Genomic DNA, 13,262 nt, shown 5'->3' with positions numbered 1-13,262 from the left:
AGTAATTGAGGCTATGAGACGATGTGGTTCGGTTATGAAATGTGTTAAAACAAAAATTCGGTCTATATAGATATCGTTAAACATAAAATCGCAACAAAGTTGGTAGAAATAGCTCACTTAAATGTAAATATGTAAAATAGTGCGTTTTTGGTATTTTTAGAATTCGTAATGGAATATCCATGCGCATTTGTTTACATACATTTTTCTCTTTTTCCGACCCAACCAACATAACAATGTTAACTGTCACTGATTTTCCTCGCAAATGTACGCCGGCTTATCTTATATACCAGCAGTTGTTGTTGTTTTCCGATATCTGTTACAATTGTTACAGCAGTCGCTGCTCGCTATGACTACAACTACAACTATAACATGTACCGCACTAATCATGCCTAGAAGCTGCCCTCCAGCCCGAAACAGCTTCCAAGCTGCCGAACTCAAAGTTCAGCCTAAAGCCATTCCATACACCTTCATTTATTTAATTCTATGCATATTGCTTATCTTACTTTGTTGTTATTATTTTTATTGTTGGTGCATTTGCATTTCATTTGGCCGCCACTGCCGCATACCGAGACTTACAACTGGTTTCTGTTTCTATAGAAAATGAAATCAAAAAACATCACCAACAACAACAAAGCGTGCATTGTTTTAGTGCTCTTCAACTCGCGTTTGCCTTAAGCCTCGCTCTGCGCTACGCTTAGTTGACCTTAATGTTGCAGCGGTTTGCCCACTTAAAGCCGACTTCACTTAGCATTTTATTACTTTGGCTGCGGAATTCTTAACTGTTAATCACGCTGGAGGTGCAACGAATGTCGAGAAAACAACAAAAGCAACAACAATACGTTTTTTTTTGTTTAACAAAGAATAATACTAAAGTGTGGCGCACGTTGCGCCTTTGTATGCGGGCAATCCTGCATCAATCGTACCTTGTATATACTGGTATATATAATTAAGTATGTACATAAATATGTATGCATTTAAATATATGCAGTTCAGAATCGTAAGGAGATCTGCGGAATGGTGGGCAGGTGACAACGCTCTTCGCTTGAGTTGCGGAAATGTTGTGCGCGTAAAAGTAACTGAAGTCATTGCTAATAGCAGTTTTCCATTTACTTTGTTCTGGTTTTGCCTTTTTTGAACATTCGTTTGCATGTCGCAGCAGCTGAAACACCCAGATACAAAGAAGCAATACAACAACAACAAAAGCAACATAATGTTGATATTTTAAATCCCAAAAACATTTAGCCGTCAAATCAATTAAGATTTTTATAATACTGTGTGGATGCTACCAGCGTTGCCGTTTAGCACTTCGTTTGGCAATTCGATGGCAATAAGCTTGGAGTTGCTAGTGTGTTTGTAATCAAATTCAGCGCCTGTCTCAGCCACCGTTTTTCCTGTGAAGCTATCGTTTATGGTAAATTGTTTATCTCCAACCATTAATTATGTTTGTTTTTGTTGCCAAGCGATTCTACTTTGACCGTATTTGAGATAGGTAACATCTCGAGACAAAATCTGTATGATATGCGTTATACAAAAGTTGCTATGAGAGTATTATATTTTTGTTCACATAACGGTTGTTTGTAAGTCCTGGTACAAACGATTGTTCTAGAAAAGGGCATATTTGGATTTAATTTTTTTTGGAAAGTGGGCGTGGCCTCGCCCCCTACTAAGTTTAAGTCATATATACTAGAGCTCTTGGTATTCGACTAACCGAATTAACCGAATTGGGCATTATTCAAATAATCATCGACTATTCGATTAACCGCTCATTTTCGACTATTCGGTTAACCGATCGTTGTCGACTATTCGAATAGTGCAAGTTCAATAATTTTCTTATTTTTACTGAAAAAAGTGAAACATTAAAACTAACAAAGAACTTGCTTTAAAATTCAAAAAAACAATGATTTCAAGGGACCCATTAAGTAATGACAAAATAGTTTTTAACTATTTCAACTGGGCGAATGTATTATATCAGTATTTTTCATAAAACGTCTATTTTGATATAAGAAATTTAAAAGGTTAACATTTGTTGGTTGCAAGCAGCTTCTACCTGGTGTCATAATGTTTCGAACAATGGAGAACGTCCTTTCTGATTCAGATAAAGTGGCTGGAATGCGGAAACTTTAAAAAATCAAAGGCTGTTTGGATTTTAAATAATTTTCATTTATTCGAATAGATACAGTATAACTATTCGTATAACAGCAGTAGAACGACTATTCGTACCAACGGTTACAAACTGGTTATTCGAATAATCGGTTTTCAGGTTAATCGAATAATTTTAAGAGCCCTAATATATACATATGTATATGCCGAATATGTCAGTCAAATTGTGGTTATATTAATAAAATTAAATAAATAATTTGTGGGGTCATATGTAGAAGTTCACGCAAGTGAGGAAAGTTTCTGATTGCCATTCACTTGGGAGTGGCCAGGAACGATTCTTTTGCATATGACTCAAGCAGCTCACGACTTCCGGTTTTAGACCAAGTATCCCCTGGGTAGCTAACAGACATCCGTTTGGAGGCGAGCTAAAGTGAGAAGGCGAAGCCCGCTTGTGCGGTTGTGCGTAGGGCTTGGGACCCACCACATAAAAACGAATAACCAGTGAATAAGAAACACAGGCCTCGGATGAGAAACCCCCCTTTTGATGACGAGATGGCGAACCCGATTCCCCAATCGATGACGATGGAATAGATGTTCCATTACCCGACCATGAAGAAATTCGAATAGCAATTACCCGCTTGAAGAACAACAAAGCGGCGGGGGCCGATGGATTACCGGCCGAGCTATTCAAATACGGCGGCGAAGAACTGATAAGGTGCATGCATCAGCTTCTTTGTAGAATATGGTCGGAAGAAAGCATGCCTGACGATTGGAATCTTAGTGTGCTCTGCCCAATCCATAAAAAGGGAGATCCCACAATCTGCGCCAATTACCGTGGGATCAGCCTCCTAAATATCGCATACAAGGTTCTATCGAGCGTACTGTGTGAAAGACTAAAGCTCACCGTCAACAAACTGATTGGACCTTATCAGTGTGGCTTTAGACCTGGAAAATCGACAACTGACCAGATATTCACCATGCGCCAAATTTTGGAGAAGACCCGTGAAAAGAGGATCGACACACACCACCTTTTTGTCGATTTTAAAGCTGCTTTCGACAGCACGAAAAGGAGCTGCCTTTACGCCGCGATGTCTGAATTTGGTATCCCCGCAAAACTAATACGGCTGTGTAAATTGACGCTGAGCAACACCAAAAGCTCCGTCAGGATCGGGAAGGACCTCTCCGAGCCGTTCGATACCAAACGAGGCTTCAGACAGGGTGACTCACTATCGTGCGACTTCTTCAATCTATTGCTGGAAAAAATAATACGAGCTGCAGAACTAAATAGAGAGGGTACAATCTTCTACAAGAGTGTACAGCTCCTGGCGTATGCCGATGATATTGATATCATCGGAAGCAACAACCGCGCCGTTTGTTCTGCGTTTTCCAGACTAGATAAAGAAGCGAAGCGTATGGGTCTGGTGGTGAATGAGGACAAGACGAAATATCTCCTGTCATCAAACAAACAGTCAGCGCACTCGCGTCTTGGCTCCCACGTCACTGTTGACAGTCATAACTTTGAAGTTGTAGATAATTTCGTTTATCTGGGAACCAGCATTAACAACACCAACAATGTCAGCCTTGAAATCCAACGCAGAATCACTCTTGCCAACAGGTGCTACTTTGGACTGAGTAGGCAATTGAAAAGTAAAGTCCTCTCTCGACGAACCAAAATCAAACTCTATAAGTCGCTCATTATTCCCGTCCTGATGTATGGCGCTGAAGCGTGGACGATGACAACATCCGATAAGACGACTCTTGGGGTTTTCGAGAGAAAGGTTTTGCGCAAGATTTATGGTCCTCTAAACATTGGCAACGGCGAATACCGCAGACGATGGAACGATGAGCTGTACGATTTATACGACGACATTGACATAGTTCAGCGAATAAAAAGACAGCGGCTACGCTGGCTAGGTCATGTTGTACGGATGGAAGAAAACACTCCAGCTCTGAAAGTATTCGATGCAGTACCCGCTGGAGGAAGCCGCGGAAGAGGACGACCTCCACTCCGGTGGAAAGACCAAGTGCAAAGTGACCTGGCTTCACTTGGTGTTTCCAGTTGGCGCCAAAAAGCAAAAAGGAGGAATGAGTGGCGCGCTCTGGTGGATTCGGCTATAATCGCTTAAAGCGGTTCCTACGCCAAATATATATATATATAAATAAATAAATTGCGAGAGTATAAAATGTTCGGTTACACTCGAACTTAGCCCTTCCTTACTTGTTGGAATTGTGCTTCATTTTCGGAGTAAAACTATTTCAGAGTAATATAAAGATTTCATTATGGTCTATGTTATAAAAACATTTTTTAAGAATAGGTGGTAGGAAATCTAATTTGTTTCGTATATTGTAAAACATGTTTTTTTGGACACATTTAGAGATAATGATATTACAGAAATGGAAGGAATGATCTTAAATTATTTGGAGTAAATTGACATTTTCGTAAGAAATTGACATTTTCGGGAAAAATTATATTTCCGGTGAAATTTTTATTTCGGAAATTACTTCTTCCAAAGGAAAAATATTTATTTCAGTACCACAATATTATTGGTAAATACCCAGCCATAGCAAATCACATCACAGTTAGTGTTTCAATATTTGTCTATTTTCGGAGTATATCATTATTTCCGCAGTGAAACCACATAACCAAACTAAAATGGTATTAACATGTTAAATTGTATAGTACTTTCGTAGTTCAATTATATTTTCGGAGTTATATATGCCAACGAAACAATATTTATTTCGATTAATTTGTAGGAACCCCAACATCGCAAATCAAATAGAAACAATTATTGTATTTTCGGAGTAAAATTACATATTCGGATTAAATTGTATAAGAGAAAATATTTAATTTCAAATTTAGATTACCATATGTAGAATTATAGGTAATTACATATTTTAAAGTTGGTACCGTGAACCGTGAACGCATTGATATATACATACATACGTATCTACATATGTATACAGGTCGAACAAAGACTCCTAATTCTCACATACTTTGAATTTATGACTCTTATTTGAATCATAGAACCTTCGCGATCTGCCGAAATATGTCTAACCTCACCTTTGCAGTTTGCTTATTTATTATTTTCCAAATGACATTTCTCATTTAAATCCTTCCTTGTTAAACATTTTTACACTCTAGCTGACGCCACCAAACATTAATATTTCACCTTTCAGTCTCATATGCAGTTAATACTTTTGTATTTCCTTTTTTTGCAGCTGTTTATAGCTCTTTTCGATTTTGGAAATATTTCGCAATAACTTATAATAGCATGTCATTAAAGAGACACAGTGAATAGTTGCCGCGCTACCTGACGTAACGCGCTTTGAAGATAAGAACAAGAATATCTACGCAAATATTTTTTAATCAACGTGTTTGCTTTGTAGTTAAGGACAATATTAATAAATGAAAATATTTTCTTATTATTCGCCATTAACGGTAATGATGTGGCTCAAGCTGAGATTGGCCAAGAGTTGCTTTGGTGACAATGTTGTCGCGACAACTCATCTGCCAGTCGCAAAGAACAACAATCGCGCTCTGCCGTCAGCTTGTCTACTCATTAACGGCAATATGAATGTTGAAGGTCGCCAGTTGACCAACACGAATGCAACCAGCCTCTTAGCTGTTGCGCAGATTTACTTAGATTTTAAGATTTTTTACTTGCAAAAATATTATTATTATTTTGCCTTCGAGTGCAAGCGTTTGAAAACCTGTAGCAGACGGTCTCTTGAAGTGGATTGCTGCATTTGTTTGTGAGCAAACGATAAACTTAAGATGTTTAATAAAATTTATTATTGCAGTATTTTACAATTACTTAGGTTGTCTTTGTTATTGCTGTTGTGTCTGGTCTAGCAACTTGTTTGAATAATCTATTTTTACTTAGTCTTTATTAGATTTTAAAGAAGTGGCAATTAAATGCTTTATTTACAGCCAACTAAGACGTAATAAAAAGTCGGCATAATAAAATGTTACGCTCGTTAATATATTTTTAAGGAAATAATTTGTTTTTAGTTTTTATAATTATATTTTTACACTTTTAATTTTTTTTATATATTTTAGGTTTTTATTTGTTATTTTTGGCACACAGTTTTCTAAAAATAAATACAGGGTGCTTAAGAAAAGAAAAACTGGAAGCACTGATCAATATAGTAACGACATGAAACTCAAATTTTGTAAAGGTTAAATCCACATTTTTTGATTTTAAGCTTAAAAGCTCATTTCAGAATTTCATTAAAAAATGTGAACTCAACTTTTTGTCCAAAAAATAGTTATTAAAAACTTATAACAATAGCCTTGTTTATCATTGTAAAACTTTTAATTCACCTCGTAAACTCACCCGAGAGATCATAGTGATTTTTAATGCGAAAAAACTTAGGAAATACAAACCATTTCGAAGAGCACAATCGGTTTTGAATTTATATAACGCTAAACATTGGTTTCATAGATCTGTAAAATCTGTAGCAGTAGAGACTTGTTTCATGTCCAGCCATAGGCTTTTGTTGGTCCCACTAAAGGCGTCTATATACATATGATAATTACAAACACAGGAATATTCATAAACTAAAAACAAAATCAATCAATAATATTCCCACACATGAAGTAAGCAAACAAAAGGCGAAACAGATAATTTTTAACTTTTTAAAATCCAACCCATAAATCTAAAAATTTAGATTAACAAATCAAAATCTGAAACTAAAACCAAAAACCAAAAACATCTTATAACTCAAATGATTACAGGTTATTTTGCATTTAAAAAAAAAACAGCAACAAAAACATTTACTAAGGTAATAAATTGAAGAAGCAACGCCGCCGTTAAAGCTTCGTAACACCTACTTTTCGTGTGCGGTAAACGGGCTAAATTTAAACCACAAGCTATATAACTAACGAATTAAAAATAATTTATATAATAGAATAAGCGGAGTCGATCTAAAATTAAATCATTCCCTACTAATGGAAGTGAGGAAGATCGACAGCTGGTCTTTACCCCGAATAGAGATGTATATCGACTACAATGTGGCATGAATTCTACTAAAGGTGTTGCAACCATTCATTCAGATAAAAAGTATGTCTTATGAAAAGGGTGAGAATAACATAATTTAAGGCAGACGATTATGTAATTTGTGTGAAATAAATAAAATTTCTGGAATTCTTATAAAAACAATTAACAGTCAAAGAGTCAAGAGACTGTTTTATGAATATTTGCGAACAATCTAATATATCAGATAAATTAGTTATTTTAAACGAAACCTTCCAACAAATAAGACCTGAGGAACATGACAAGATGAATCGAGTGATGACTTTAGTAAACACGACTACAAAAGCGTAAGAGGGTATAATGACTATAAAAATGAGATGTAGGAAAAGTGGCCCTGATTAATGAAAAATCCAATCAGTATTTAAAATGAAATTCTATATAATAACCAAAACTGAAGTTCCCTCTAATGATGTGCAAAATCTTCTTCTTTAGCGCCTGCCACATAAACCGCACCCTGCATTTCTTCACACACAGCATACCTTCGATCAACCAGTCTATAACGCCATTATCCTTTTAAAAGTAAGTAGCGGCAGCTCACTCACAAAGCATCTATATAATGGCGCTTGGCGCCTTTCAGCTACTGCTATTAGCACACGTCATTAACTCATTTGTGCGAATGCCACAAAGTAGTAAACAATGCAGCGCGTAAACTTAATTGTATGCCACTGAGTCTTGGGCACAGGGTGCAACATTACTCGTTCTTACAAAGAATACAGTAGCTAATGGCCGTTCAGTGGATTAAGTTGGCTATTAAGCATTGGCGGGAGTATATGTGTGTGTGTGGGTAAGCTTTGGTGGAAAAAATGTAAGGGGTGAGAAAATGTGGCCACATTTTGTGATTTAGAATGTGGTTGATTTAGTATTTATAGACCTAATTTTAGAAAGATTAGCAATATCAACATGGAAAGTTCTAATATAACTTTCAGAATTCAAAACCTTTTCCTAAATGAAGCATTAAAAGTTAAACAGTAAAAAAAAAGACTTATTCATATGAATTTCACTGATTGGACAAATAGGTCTATAGAAGAAGGATAATTCTTATAATTCTCATGAGATTACATTAGAAATGAAAGCTATTTAGTACTAAGTAGATATTAGAAGAGATTGTCACCACTCTACTCAAAGCAGCTTTGTGTACATACTCGTAAAGCGAAGATAAAATAAAAGCTATAATAAAACAAATAAACAAAACAATTTTATTATATAAAATTCTATAAAAAATTATAGAAAATAAATAAATTTGGTCGACAAAAATTCCTCTTGGCTATATCCTCCGCGCGGGTGTCGACTGGGCAATGGGTGGCGCTGCCTGCACTGCTGGGGTCTCAAGCCATCTAGCTAAGGCTGATGTACTCCACATCCATCATCATATGTTGGAATGCTCTATATGTATCCTCATAGGGCGGTGGAGGCGTGAGTACATCAGCCATTGCCAGTGAGGTACCTTGCGGTAGGTATAAAACGCTAGGGGTAGAGACCCCCGAATACAAAAACTCAAAATGGAGGACAAAAAATAAGAACTGCGGGCTGGGATATCAGCCCAAACGTCGGTGGGAGACGAGGCTGCTACCACCGGCGGGCACAGCGACTTTTCAAGCTGTGTCGCCAGCGGCCACACCTCCACTGCAACGGGAGCAGGTTGCGGTGGTTGTAATGCTACTGCCAGACCAGCTCTGCAGCGCGCGGGTTCCGCAGTCCATGAAGATTCGGACCCAGAAAGCGCTGTGAGCATAAATACAGACAAAGAGGAAGAGCTTCTTCGCTCTCCGCGGGATTCGACCGAGGGTTCCAACTCTGGCAACAAGAGAGGGTCCCGGAAGAAGCCCAGCAAGGAGGGGTTGAAGGCCAAATCGAGATACAAGCGGCGGTCGGCATTTGTAACCGACTCGAAGGCAAGTCCAACCTGAGTGAAGAGGAGATGAAATGGTTGGCTTGGGCCAGAGAGGAGGTGAAAAGCGGCCGAGCGCACTTTGCCTCACGTAGTTGGTGCAGTGCCTCGAACTCAGCATTTGCTAACCGTATCGAGGAGCATATTGCTGAGAAGAGGCAACGGTCGACAGAGAGCGAACCGAAAGCGCCAACAAAGAAAAGAAAGACAAAAGACGAGGCTGAGAAGCCAAAAGTCAAGCGAGCGGACGACAAGCCGACAACGTCCAGAGCAGCGGCGGCATCTAATGAGGTGGCAAAGCGACACTTGATCGTGGCTCTCATTGACCGCAGTAACCCGCTGGGACAGATGTCGCAGGAGAGGTGGAAAGTAGTCGAAATGAAGCTACTAGAAGAGCTCTTCTCGAGGATGGACGCCGATCCTAGCGCACCAATGCCAAAGTGATGGAGCAGAGTGGCTTGGTGGCGTCAAAATCCTTAAATGTAAGGACGACCCGTTGCTGACATGGGTGAAGGAAGCAGTGAGAACGCTTCCAAACCTGTGGAAGGACGCGAAACTCTAAGTTGTGGATCGGAGCAGCATTCCGTCGGTTCCCAAAGCGAAGGTGGTGATACCTCGGAACATGCACTTCGACTGCTACAACGACAAAAGCCGGACGTGCCGACCAGTGATTGAAGAGTACTGAGCGTAGCTAAAACTGCAAACGCAGATGGAGGCCAGAGCTACATACTCCAAATCAATAAGGCGGCTGACGACATTTTATATGCCAGATTCGGGATGATGGCGTGGGGAGTTGGAAGCGTATTCCTTCGCCTCAAAAAGAGCCACCCTGCGGATGGCAATGTAAACACACTGGAGACGGGTGAAGTCGAAAAAGATCTCGGAATTGAAGAAATAATGGCGACTTCATTAGTCTTGCAGGAGGTGGAGGGGTCACCTGATCAGTACTCTAAGGTTAATGAACCAGGAGCTGACGGTACTTCAGGTGAACCTCAACAAAAGTGAGATCACATCTGCCGAGCTCCTTCTCAATCTAGAGAAGGGCGGCTACGATGTGGCTTTAGTCCAGGAACCATGGATAGCATCGGGTAACGTGGTCGCTGGACTAAAGTCACCTAACTACACAACATATACTCCGAGCGTCACTAACCAGGTAAGAACGGCGGTACTGGTAAGCAAAAAGCTGTATTCCCATGTTAACTTAAATCTCTCCACAGATGACCTGACTGTGGTGGCGGTAAAGGATTGCAGGGATGAGCTCATACTCCTTGCATCCTGTTACATGCCACATGACGGCGAGGCACCGACTGCAGAACTCCAGAGGCTGGTGGCTACATCCAGCAGAAGGAAACAGTCGCTGGTAGTTGGGGCTGACGCTAACGCGCACCACACGATTTGGGGAAGCCGAGACATCAATGCAAGAGGTGAGTCCCTGTTAAACTTTATATTAATGAGTAGTCTAGTGATAGCAAACCGGGGGGAGGAACCTACGTATATAGGACCAACCTCGAAAAACGTCCTAGACTTTACACTTTACACCAGTAGTGGTACAACGGTTGAGAACTGGAGGGTGCTAAGTACACCGTCATTCTCTGACCATAGATATATACATTTCTCTATTAGAAAGGGGGTTAAAGCTAGACTTGAGGCTAGAAGAAACCCCAGAATTACAAACTGGGTACGTTACCGACAAATACTGTTTGGTAAAAGACTTAGACCGTGCGTGTTCAACTCTCCACAAGAGTTAGAGGACGGTGTGAATCTCTTCTGTAGCACTCTTACTAAAGCTTATCATTCCGCTTGTCCTATGCTGCGGCCCAAACGCAAAACGAGACCCCCTTGGTGGAACAAGAAGCTCGAATCGTGTAGACGCAGTGTAAGGAAAATCTTCAACTTGGCCAAGCTAGCCAAGAGCGAGGAATGTTGGAATGAATATAAGGATCTGTTAAGAGACTACAAAAAGTTAATGCGTAGGAGCAAACGACAGTCCTGGAAAAACTTTTGTAGCAGCTTTGAAAGAACAAATGAAGTGGCAAGACTTAGAAAACTGTTATCTAAAAGCCCCCCCTCGCCAGGCCTGGTTCGCAGAAACAACGAAGAGTGGACGGAGAATTGCAGGGACACCATAGAGGTTCTAGTTAGCGCACACTTTCCGGGATGCAAGAACCCGGTTAACACTCCACACGAAGGAAATACTGCTGTTATCCTGTCCGAGTGTATAATCACGGAGGATAAAATAGAATGGGCAATCCGCTCCTTCGACTCTTACAAATCTCCCGGTACGAATGGCATCTTTCCAGCCATGCTAAAGAACGCAATGCAGCTGGTCGTGCCGTGGTTGCGAGTGATATTCAGAGGATGTTTAAGGTTTGGTTATGTACCGCACTCATGGAGAGAGGGTAGGGTGGTTTTCATACCGAAGGCAGGTAAAAACAATCCAACCTACTCGAAAGAGTTCAGGCCCATAAGTCTTACCTCTTTCCTTCTGAAGGCGCTGGAGAAAATACTAGATGCACATATAAGAGACACAGCGCCTCCTGGCAGCTTGTCCAAATCGCAACATGCGTATACAAAAGGCAGATCCGTGGAGACTGCACTTCATTCATTGGTATATAACATTGAAAAAGCTCTAGAATACAAGGAATATGCTCTGGGGGCATTCCTGGACATTTCGGGAGCATTCAATAATGTGTCTACGGAATCCATACTGCGAAGTATTGAGACAATGGGTGTTGAGCCTGTCATACAAAGGTGGGTGAAAAACCTCTTGATGTCTAGAAAGATAAAAGCAGAATGGAATGATGCCAGTGTGACCAAGGAAGTCTGTAGAGGTACTCCGCAAGGCGGAGTGCTATCTCCACTCTTATGGACATTAGTGGTAAACAACTTACTAAAACAGTTTGAAAAAAAAAGCTCCCAAGATAACAGCGTATGCGGATGACATCGCCATCTTAATAACGGGAAAATGTCTGCACACTGTCAGCAGTATAATGACCAGCACTCTCAGCACTGTCAATAACTGGGCAACACAAGCGGGACTGGGGCTCAATGCGGAAAAGACAGACCTTCTGGTGTTTACTAGAAGGTACAAAACACCTGCATGGAGGCCCCCTTCGCTAAATGGGACCGAGCTCCCGCTCAAGGACCGTACCAAATACCTGGGGGTAGTCTTGGACACCAAACTTCTGTGGAAGTACAATGTGGAAGAGAGAGTGAGGAAAGCCAGTAATGCTCTGTATGCATGCAGGAAGATGCTTGGAACTACCTGGGGGCTTTCTCCCACTCTCATGCACCGGTGCTACACAGCAATAGTGAGACCAATTCTGCTCTACGGGGTGGGGTTCTGGTATGGTGGACGGGTACCAGAAAATCTACGTATCGGAAGCCGATGGAAAAGGTTCAGCGGCTTGCAGCGCTATGTATAACGGGGGCCCTAAGAACCACCCCAACGGCTGCTCTAGAACGAATATTAAACCTGCCACCTATAGACCTCTTTGCCGAAAGCTGCGCTGCGAAATCGGCGGGTCGACTGATGGCAATAGGTGAATTCACATACAGATCCTTCGGACACAGCTCGGTCGCTAAGAGCAGTCTGACAGGTATCGACTATCTGGTCCCATTCTACAACTGCGAAAGAGGTTTCATGGTAAACATGGTAAAGGATGGTTGGCGCAAGGGCACCGTAACTACACGCAACACCTTAAATATCTATACGGATGGCTCTAAAATGGATGAAGGATTAGGTGCAGGAATATACTGTCCGGAATTAGGCATAAGACAACCATTCAAACTGCCGAACCACTGCAGTATATTTCAAGCAGAGGTCTTTGCTATTGGGAAGGCAGCAGAGCTAGCCTCCAGCGCACAAGGCCAATACTCTAAAATTAACATCTACGTAGACAGCCAAGCGGCAATCAAGGCAGTAACATCGTGTCGAATATCGGCCAAAAGTGTCCTGAGCAGCAGGGCAGCAGTGGTGAGGGTCGCCAGAAATATGAAGCTACACTTCTACTGGGTGCCAGGCCATAAAGGCATCGAGGGCAACGAAATCGTAGACGGGATTGCCAAGAGTGGTGTACAGCTGTCACCCGGAAACATGATCAACTTCGCTAAACCCATGCACATTCTATACGATGACATAGACAGGTGCATGGCAAGAAGAATCATATCTCGCTGGAAGGATCTGCCGGGATGTAAAACTGCAAAAGTCATGTGCAAAGCGGTAGATCAAAAATATA

At 40.9% G+C, this 13,262-nt stretch overlaps 2 protein-coding genes across 4 annotated transcripts in view; one reads left to right on the top strand and one right to left on the bottom strand.

Annotated features, from left to right (window-relative positions):
• The window catches only part of LOC105219881 (putative polypeptide N-acetylgalactosaminyltransferase 9), a 112,177-nt gene that overhangs the window by 74,555 nt on the left and 24,360 nt on the right, over nucleotides 1–13,262 (bottom strand). The window lies entirely within an intron of this gene.
• Nucleotides 9,055–9,468, top strand: LOC128922887 (uncharacterized). Its single transcript, XM_054235274.1, has one exon. It carries the CDS (start codon nucleotides 9,055–9,057, stop codon nucleotides 9,466–9,468), a length of 414 nt encoding a protein of 137 aa, XP_054091249.1.

This window comes from Zeugodacus cucurbitae, chromosome 6 (assembly GCF_028554725.1).
Source record: "Zeugodacus cucurbitae isolate PBARC_wt_2022May chromosome 6, idZeuCucr1.2, whole genome shotgun sequence".
NCBI classification, from domain to species: domain Eukaryota; kingdom Metazoa; phylum Arthropoda; class Insecta; order Diptera; family Tephritidae; genus Zeugodacus; species Zeugodacus cucurbitae.
This window is presented reverse-complemented; position numbering and strand designations above follow the sequence as displayed.

Bases quoted from the DNA above. Each gene is read 5' to 3' on its own strand.
- LOC128922887 (XM_054235274.1), top strand. From the start codon at position 9,055: ATGAAATGGTTGGCTTGGGCCAGAGAGGAGGTGAAAAGCGGCCGAGCG.